Consider the following 9,930-nt stretch of genomic DNA (forward strand, 5'->3'; position numbering starts at 1 on the left):
TACAGGCTCCAGACCCATGTGCAGAGGGTGTTGGGGAAATCTCCTGCTGAAACTGATTGTGCTCTCAGGGTCCTAACACTGGCTGTTGTCAGTCCTGGAACTTAAATATCTGGTGGTATTTTCTATATATTTATTACCTCTCAACCGATTTCCCTTCCATGGTTTTGTCCAGTCTCCCTTTAAAATCATGTGAAATTTTATCATCTTCCACATTCTTTGACCATTTCCATCATTCAGCTGTTTGTTCTCATCTACCTCTATGTGCTGAGGGTTTTTAACTGCTTTCTGCTAACCTCTTTTAATGCCATTAAGTTCCTGTGTCAGAAGAGATACCAAATAGCCAACCTCTGTCACTCCCTCCATAACACTCAGGACTTCAGAAATCTCTGCTCTTGAGATCATCCCTCTCCTAAGAGTCTGACTGCATGGGCTCAGGGACATGCAAAGCAGCTTCCAAGCTTTGAATCAGGGTGCTGTTTGTGTCAGTGCTGTGAGATGCCTCCATGGGGGTCTATATCCCCGTCACTCAAGAGAAAAATTTAAGTGGTGTCTCTTGACTGGTCCTTGCTTGTTTGCATGCCTTTGCCTGGCCATGAACCTCAGCAAGATGGACACTGCAAGTGTTCATTTTGAACACTAGTAAGAAAATTATTAAAGTGCATGTTATTGGAAATGACATGAGAGGGGGAAAGGAGAAAGCATAGACAATTTCATGTCCCTACCAGTGTTCAGATCCTGAAGTGGTGCAGCATTGGATGGATCTTTATTCAGGCAACAGCACACTGTGCATATCCCATGCATGCAGAGGTTCACTAGTGGTGAGATCTTTACACTTTTACAAGTATGTTCTGTTTATCAGTTCTACTGATGAATGAAAGTATACAGAAAAATAGTTCTTCACTTCAAGATAAATACAAGGATACACCAGCTGCATCATCACAGGGTGCCAGTTCAGGATCATCTATGAGGTTCTCCATTATGATTAGCAGATGAAGTTTAGCCCCCAGCCACATGGTGTGTTCAGCACTCTGTAGTCCCAGACACTAACCAGTGTGTGCAGCATAACTTAACACAAAACAGCACACACTGATCAGTTGATCAGATCCATTTTTATGTGGTCACTAACTCCTCAATGTACAATAGCGTTCTGGTTAGTAGCACTACGGACCCTGATTTGTGGATTTAACCTGCAGGCTTGATATTTGACCTACCTCATTCCCACAGGCTTGTTTGGCAATCACTTGACTGTAGCAGTAGTGTAGGGAGCTGCAGCATCTAATATCTTCCGGTGAAAGCACCTGCCCTTCTGGTCTTGTTGTCACCTCCTGGTGTGTATTCCCTTTCCTTACCAAGCTGCCCCACCCTTGCTGATTTTGACAATCCCCTTTCTGCTGTCCTTCTTCCCTTTTGATAAATCTTATCTCACTAGCCACAAGAAACAGAAAGCCCTGCTCTGTGTCAAAGCCTTTCTAGCAGACATATAGCTTTCACTTTGATTCAGCATGCTGTGCTTCCTCAAGTACCATTTTGGAGCCCAGGACAGCTCTGCCCTGGAGTCTGGGGGGTTCTCTGCACATCCTCTAGTGACTATGGTTACAGCATAATGCCTGCTAAATCTTGTGCCTTCAGCCATGGATTTGGTTTGCTTAGGAGACGGCAGGCCTCTCTTACAAGTCATTTATGCAGAGGTGTGGGAACCCCAACCTTGTTTTGGGGCCACATGTGGTGGTGAAATTCCTCCTCCAACCCATGCTTCCAAAGAAAAACTCCGCAGGCTTAGCTGTTCGGTCTCAAGGCAGTTTATTGCTAGTTATCTAACAGATTATGTTCTTGGACTGCAGCTATTTGATCAGTGGCCTGGGTAGAGGCACACACACACCCTGACATCCTCTCTATCTGCTGTCTTCTTCATCTCTCTCCCCGCCCAGGGTTGCTGCTATCTTTTATAAGATATATTACGTATAACATGTTTACAATTATTCCCCAATACCTACTACCTACGTTGCCAAGTGTTTTTCTACTCTAAACCAATCTGTGAGTGCCAACATCACCAAGAACATGGAGGTAAGGAAGAAGAAGGAAGAAGGATGGGTTCAGCCCACTTTCCTCCATCTTAGAACTTCTGACCCCCATGTACAAAGTAAAAAACCCCCTGTACATGCACTAAAACCCCCCTGTACAATACTAAAAAATATTTCCCTCTACTTTGTAACTACTTTTACTATACTATCTAACCTTTTGTGATTGCTTGTTCCACCTCCAAAGTTGGTAATTCATTCCATGGCTCAAACTCAAAATCACAGTTGTTTTTCAGCTGTCTGCCAGGGTCTAGAATGCTTCTGACCAAGGCCTGGAACCTCTAAAAATGTCTGAGAGACATTTTGAGTTCCCACACAGAGGTATGTGGAATGGTCTCAGAAATTTATATTCCCCAAAGGGCAGGGAAGATATGTTACCTCCAGCCCTTTCCCAAATGACATAAGAAGGAAAGGCACACTTAGTTCACACAGCATTTCAAATGCTGTCCTGTGTGTGTATGGTTTTGTTCCACAGACCCCTGGCAGTACAGTAAATCCAGAACAACATGGCACATGTGAAATGGATTTTAGTGAATGGACATACAGCAGTTCATTGACATAACAGCTTCAATGATGCTGCCAGGGAGCAACAAGGGCTGCAGGACTTTGTGGGAGCTGGGGTTCGTGTTATTAAACTCTTACTAGACTTCAGAGCCAGGAAAAGGCAGGTGGAGTTTGCTCTCCTCATGGCTGCTCTTCCCTCATCCCTTTGTAACACCCTCCACGCTGATCTTTTTAGAATTGCTTTCCATGGGAGCTACAGCAGCCACACTGACCATGGCAGAGTCTTTGCAGCAGGTTCTGCCAGCCCAGACCAGCACTGCACAAGCACAGTACTGGGCCCAGCCATTGATACAGGGTATGGATCTTATTCAGCCTCACTGAATCTGCACTTCTACCTCTCCTTTTATCCTCTACAGAGGATAGTTTCTCTTTCATAAACAAAACAACTACATCCATCTACAGTGTTTGATGATGATATTTTTTCCAGGACACAGAGACATTTTAAAATGCCTCTGATCTTTCACCAAATAATATTTCTGTCTTTTTCTTCAAAAATTACTGAGTTTCAAGCCTAGTACCACTGGTTTACATTTTCAGTATATTGATCATAATCATCTGCTTGCACAAAAATTAAGAACGGAATTGGAACCTACGTTAAGCTCCCAGACCTAGTTTTCAACAGGTGTGTCTCTGTCAGGAGACTTGAGACATCATTTTGTATCCCTAGTGACACCTAATGGCCCAGTGTAAAATGAGTCAAATAGTTCTTTTTCAGTGAGGACATTAAGTGGACCTCTCTCATATGTAGTTTTAGGAAATCTTTTACCATTTCATTCATCTTCATTTCATTACCATTTATTTTCTCCTCTTCTTTAAAATAGTCATCAAGCAAAGGAACAATTACAAGAGACTAGTTATTTTTTTTCATATTCATGTTCTATAATTCAGTAAATATTAATTTTATTTTCATTATACCTAAAAAAGTGCAGAGTGTCAGATATGCTTGTTTCAGTTTAATAACGGATCTATAATGTTTAAAAACTTTCTTCTTCTTAGAAAAGTATTTTATAAATCACGCTCTTTTCTTTTTTCCTTTAGTTGTAGCAAAATTCTCTTGGCTGTCTTAGGTTTTAAGGGAAGCAGAACAGAATATACTTAGAAATCCTTGAAATAGCATAAGTAAGAACACATTTTTACTTGAATACTTCTGTTAACTGTGTCTAATCCCTTAAAACTGCCCTGGGAAGACAGAAGGGATTTGCAGTACTTCCATAGGCTTCATAGCAGCCAAGAGACATTTCCCTGTAGTCAGCATCTTAATTTCAAGTTATATTTAATACTTACTTCGAAAATGTTTGAGACAGCTCCAAATACTGCCAAGCGTCTCCCTTTTCTAAGCACTTTTTAAGTACTGTGACTTGCAGCTCTGCACATGTATGCCAGCAGAAGGAAGATTGCTTAAGTCAGTGATTAACATTAACATTAAAATCTTTTAATTGGATAAACTGCAACCTGAAAAGCCTTCCCCCTAAAGACTCTGAAATAGGAAATAATATCTCTAGGGGATTATGTTATCAAAAGGCAGTAACAAAGATTTTCTCACATGGTTCTTGTGGGTATTGGACAGCTGAAGCAGTCCACCTTTTAAAAAAAATAGCAATCCACCTTTCCTCATGTTTTTGAAGTTGTATCTCTTAGGCATCACCTCATTGTATTTCCTGAGGACTATTAGAGGAAATCTTTTACAACTATGTGGAAATCCAATTGCAGATTTAAAAAACTGAGTTATTTGTTATGTCACAGGGAGATGAGTGCAAGGTAAAAATAGGAGCTATAGGGCTTACCTTACTTAAATTCAGAATTTTAGGGAAAAAATGTTAAGCTCTTGAATGACTTCATATATGGATACATTCTGGTTTTGAAAATAGTATCTATTCCTAGTCTAAATGCATTCTGTCAATAACCATGACCCACTATATCATATATTTTAGTTGTGTGGTGCAGTAACACGGAACAGGTAGAGACATGTTTAGTTTGCAATGCTTTTATTAGAATAAATAGAAGGACCAACAATTGACATTCATAAAATCAATGACATATCACAGGAATGAAGATGGAAAATTGTATCAGTCAGGAAGGTGTTGTGTTTGGAGATGATGATTTAAGAAGAAATGGTAAACCTTCTGTATGCCCCCTCAGAACAACAACTTAGCCTTACAGTATGTGCAGCACAAAGAAGCACAAATGCATTACTCAAAGAAGAATGATTTGCTGAAATTAAGAATTTCATCTGCAAGTTGTCCAGGCATCAATTCAAGGATGGTTGCCCAACAAGTTTAACAGAGGGGAACAGGATTATTCTAAAAGCTGTGTTTATTTCAGAGAACTCCTGTAGAAAAAACAGACTCTCAATATCAGAATTTCTCACAGAATCAAAACACTGGTCCTGAATCTCAAGTTATTCAATCCCAATGGAAAATACTTCTAAGCTACCTCTTGAAGTTCTCATTTATTCCTGGATATAGGTCCTAAGTACAACTTGTGTAAGCAGAAATATCTGCACCCAAAGATCTGAAAAGTCACACACTTCTTCAGGAATAGCTCCCTAGATATTAATGGCTTTCCACTCAGAGACAGTGAAGAGATGAGATAATACTACAATGCTAGAGTAAAGGAGGTCTGTTTCTTAGGAGTAGGCAAGCATTATTTCCAGCCCTTTTCTCCTTAAGGAGAACTATATCTGCCAAAGAGGAGGATCATGTCACTTGGATTGTGTTTGATCAGGAAAAGGAATGGGTGGTCAGCCCTAAAATCTTCAACCTCAGAGGAATGTTGGATGTCCCCAGTCACAACCTCAGAGCCACCTGCCTCAGTGCCCTCTTCAGTGACTTCCATGTATGCCTCGTGGATGGCCTCAGATACCCTCAGGCCCTCTGCTGAAGAGATGCCAGAGAGGTTGGCCAAGGGGCTGAACAGGTCAGTCATACCCAAGGATGTCAGGACAGATGTGAGGTTGTATTTCTCCTCTATCTTCATGCGTGGGAGGTACACTTTCACCTTCTTCTTTTCCAGCACCTTGGGACTGGTCCATTCCAGGAGTTTTTCATAGCTGATTTTGTTTTCGAGCTGCAAAGAGAAGCAGGGAATGAAATGTCTGAGACATAAGTTCAAGGGCCTTAAATGCTGTGTTTTTACCACCTGTTAATGGCTTTTTCCATTTACTTTAGACACACAACAGAACTGATACTTGTTTTTAAATGCACTTGTTTATCCTGTGTGCTTCCTCCTGACTATGGAGCCTATACCATCTGTCTGTCTTGAGGAAGTTCCTCAAACCTTTTTCATCTGAAAATTTTTTCATCAGATCAAGTATTTTTTGTAAAAGTACAGTTTTTGAAAACATCAAGTCAAATTTACTCTAAAACTGCTCCTCTTGGAAGCTATTTTACTGATCCCTTTCCACAACTTTATTCCTTTCTAATGATACTTTTATCCCTTTATCCTTTTAGTCAGTTCTTGGAATGATTTCTTCCTCACTTTCAATTTTATTTCCCCTAGGAAAAAATTTTCATCTTTAGCAAACATTTGAAGTCACTCACGGTGACAAAAATTCTGCTACTTTGCCTGCCTCAGGACTCTCCCAAAAGGATCTGCCTGAGCACCTGGGCAGATTTTTTGCTTCCCTGCCTGCCCAGCACAGCTGTGGGGTGGGCAGCCACTGGTGCCAATGGGCAGCAAAAGGTCTGACAGCAGCCAAGCCCCACTGAAGCCGTAACTCCTCTGCTTGCCCTGCCAGGGCTGTACCTGTGCCAGGCCAGAGATGTCATCAGGCAGCAGCACCAGCAGGCTCATCTCGCCACTGGCATACGGAAGCTCCAGGACCTTAATTTTGTCTTCAGCCACTCTTGCCACTCTGAAGGTGCCGTTCTGATACATCATTTGCACGGGTCTGCTCTCTTGCTGCAAAAACAAAAATGTGATGTGATGTGATGTGGGAGCAATCTTTTTCTTTGGTCAGACAAATGTACAAGGCCTTTAAAAGGACAGGATTCAATCTTCAGTCATGCTGCTTTTGGAGAGGAGCTGTGTCTCCATTTTCCTCTCTTGCCTGTTTGTGTGCCTTGGAAGCCTGCTCAGACACAAATCTTGCGAACACTAATTCCTTTAAGCCCTTCACTGGAAAGATGGACTCAGATAAATCACCCAACCTGTGACAGGTATTTGTGGCATCCAGACTCCTGGCTGTGTAAGCCAACAGCTGCCCCGGCCAGAGGTGTGTCCCTGCCCTCCTACCTCGGTCACGTTGAAAGGCTCTTCTCGAGTGTGTTCTTCTTTAAATGCAGTTTTCCATATCCCTTTGAAGTAAATGACATTCACAAAGACCAGCACAGTATTGAGATCAACAGAGTCTGCCACAAGGAAGTCTTGGATCCGTCCTTTAAGAAAGAGACAGAGAGAGATAAGATACAGCTCCTCTGGTATGCACAAATCTCTGGGACTGGGTGAGGGTGGGGGTTCCTGCTTTGTGGAGTTTAATTTTCATAGTAGTAAGCAACCTGCACTTGCTTGACCCCGTTTTCTAGAGGTTATGAGGAGAGGAAGACAATAGTTTATGGTGAGTGAGGGAAAATGCCTGCTACTCATTTTTCAGTCCTTACCATTTGTCTCTTTCTCAACCCAGGAATTGATGAGCTGTCTTGCTTCCTCTGCAGCTGTTTTGAAGTCAACTTCTTCCAGCTCTGCTTTGTAGGATTTCTTTGCACACTTTATGTACTCCTATAAGCAGAAGGGTTACAGATGTCAGACTGATGAGAACTTGGAATTATATGGATGTCTAAAGCAAGATTGTGAAATAAAGCAGAATAGTTTAAGGAACAGTGAATGTTTACTCCTGGGTTTGAATGTCAGATGCTGAACATGTCAGTCACATCTGTCTTCCTGTAACCAAATCTTAAAGCTGTACAAAAAAGACTACTTCACATATATAGGTCTGGCACTTTTTGATGAGACAGGGTTCCAAGTTAAAATTTTTATATATTCCCTTTGTTTTACCAAAACAGTTTCAGTTTAACAAACATTTCTAAGGGCAGAAAATGTTTGTCTCCTTGTCTTTGTGTTCACTCTTTAGGGTTTTGAATATTGTGTTCTCGCATTGTTAGATTTCAAAAGCAAGGCTTCCTTTCACTAGAAAAACTGACAATTTCAGTTTTCATTATTCCAAGTAATAAAGTTTATTTAATTTCCCTTAAAATTGCATTTTAAATTACAAGCCATTTTTCTAGTAAATTAACAGCAATCTTGATTGCTCCCTGTGATTTGCAAATTAGACATACTTTATGCCATTATACCTTTTGCCTTCATCTAACAGGAACAGAAAAGTCCAAATTCATTCTGTACCAGTTCCCCTCATGGCTCACAAGCACCTCCTCATCAACAGAGTGAGCTACTGTTAGTAGTGCATCTCTAGGGCAGAGTCACAGGGGAATTACAGGAAATCTCATGGAAGTCAGTTCACAGTATGACTCACCTGAAGAATAGGGTATGTTTTTTCAATGTAGAGTCTGTCAGCAATCCTGAGTGAGTAAGTAGCATTTTGCCTGCTGACATCTGAGAGGAGATCCTTGAATGATCTGTGGATGTACTCAGCAGTGCCACACTGAGGTGATGACATGAAAAAAGAAGTTAGATTGCATAAGAAAATAAGATCCTAAGTCTCGTCCCTTTCAGTTAAGAGTGATGCTACAGGGCAGTCTTTCCCCACAGACTGTCACCTTTGGGACAGCCAGTGCTGTGGTGTTGTTGCATTGAATGGACAAGTCATTATCCTTGTCAAGACAAATCCCCTAACTGTTCTGTATAAAATATGCATTTGAGTTCCTGTCGCTGAGACTTCAGGGCTCTTCTCTGCTCAGCATCTTCCTGCCCAGATGAAAATCAAACTGCTGAACCCTGGTTCTAGGTACTGAGCCCTCTTCACTCATCCCCCAGCAGCACTTGCCTGGGAAGACACCCTGGTGCCCAAAGTATTCTCCTCACACCTTACTTGTGCTGGTGCAAGAAAAGCAATCTGCTGTCTTTCTGTGTTTGTTTAAAAACAGGTGAATCACATCCTCCTTCCCTCCCTCCACAGATCCCCTTGGTTTGAGGCCATTATTGTAGTTTTTTTAGGGTCTGAAACTGCCAGGAGGAGAGGCAGAATAATTCTGCTTTTGTTCTGAGGAGAAAGTAAGACAGAAAGGAAGATTAAATTATTTCTGTACCTGGGAGTCAGAAACGTCTCTATCTCCTGTAACATTATCAAAGTGAAGAACCTGCAAGAGAAAATACCAGTGGTAGACATGAGAAGCATGACCAAAACCAATGTGAATTTGAGATTTACACGTGTTGCTTGTGTAAAAAACCTGTTGGCTCAGGAAAAAAAAAAAAAAAAGATGCTGAGAAAATAGATTAACTAAAAATTCACAGGTAAGCTTGCAACTGGTCTATGCCTTCTCTGACCTTCTTGGAAACTGTAAATACTATTCTTTGCTTAGATGATTTTTTTTCTAGTGAATATCTAGAAATCGAGTTACATATTATGCATTGCTAAAAATAATCTGTCTTCCTGTCTGGGATTTATCTTTTATATGTATTAAAAAAGAAAATCTGATTATGTTATTTGGAACTTCTTAGAATTTAAAAATCACAAAATTGCCTGACTGGTAATCTATCTTGCTATTGTTGCTGAGATTTTTTTAATGTTTAAGTCAACTGCCTGTTATATTGAAAATATACACATTTTTTATTAGTATTTTCTATACGTACCTCTTGATTCAGTTCTCCATTTTGTGACTTTGGCTTAGTTCTTGTGCATTGAAACAGGTGGGAACCTCGTCAGTGCATATTTTTTCAGTGATGTTACTTAGAAGGAGCAAGTAGCACAAGTAGAGATCCCTTTACACTGATGTAAGTAACTTACCTTCTCCATCTGGGATTGAGTCTTACCCCTTGCTCCCATATACACCATAGCCAGGGTTGAAAGCATGCTCAGGGAGGAAAAGAGCACGTTGTCATTGCTGCGGTGGAATTTCACTTCTTTGAATACGTCAAAACAAAATTCTGCATTTGCTGCACTGATGGAGCCCATTGTGAAATCCCTGTTGTCTGATGGAAACAGAAAGAGTCTGACTTATTGTGGTGAAATAGGTCAATTGTAATGCAAAAAATTCAGTGCACATGAACCCCAAACTTAGTGCACAGGGTTTTTTCAGCAAACAGAATCCAGTGGTGTGGATTTAAAAGGCAGAGATGCTTTTGGATTCATGATCAATCGAAGTGCTGGACATCTGCCAGCTGTGCATAGGTTGGT

At 41.0% G+C, this 9,930-nt stretch overlaps 1 protein-coding gene across 1 annotated transcript; it reads right to left on the minus strand.

Moving 5' to 3' along the window:
* Window positions 1-5,143: 5,143 nt before the first annotated feature.
* Window positions 5,144-9,717, minus strand: LOC110470717 (ovalbumin-related protein Y-like). The gene is made up of 7 exons (XM_077786048.1): window positions 9,541-9,717; window positions 8,835-8,893; window positions 8,110-8,245; window positions 7,241-7,358; window positions 6,876-7,018; window positions 6,387-6,542; window positions 5,144-5,708 (listed from the first exon to the last, which is right to left on the minus strand). Exons 1-7 carry the CDS (start codon window positions 9,706-9,708, stop codon window positions 5,307-5,309), a joined length of 1,182 nt encoding a protein of 393 aa, XP_077642174.1. The 5' UTR covers window positions 9,709-9,717; the 3' UTR covers window positions 5,144-5,306.
* Window positions 9,718-9,930: the final 213 nt, after the last annotated feature.

The sequence above is a fragment of the Lonchura striata genome, chromosome 1 (assembly GCF_046129695.1).
Source record: "Lonchura striata isolate bLonStr1 chromosome 1, bLonStr1.mat, whole genome shotgun sequence".
NCBI classification, from domain to species: domain Eukaryota; kingdom Metazoa; phylum Chordata; class Aves; order Passeriformes; family Estrildidae; genus Lonchura; species Lonchura striata.

Bases quoted from the DNA above. Each gene is read 5' to 3' on its own strand.
- LOC110470717 (XM_077786048.1), bottom strand. From the start codon at position 9,708: ATGGGCTCCATCAGTGCAGCAAATGCAGAATTTTGTTTTGACGTATTC. The intron at 8,894-9,540 runs GTAAGTTACTTA...TTTCTCTTGCAG, and splicing joins CTCAATCCCAGATGGAGAAG to GTTCTTCACTTTGATAATGT. The intron at 7,359-8,109 runs GTGAGTCATACT...TTCTGCTTATAG, and splicing joins AAACATACCCTATTCTTCAG to GAGTACATAAAGTGTGCAAA.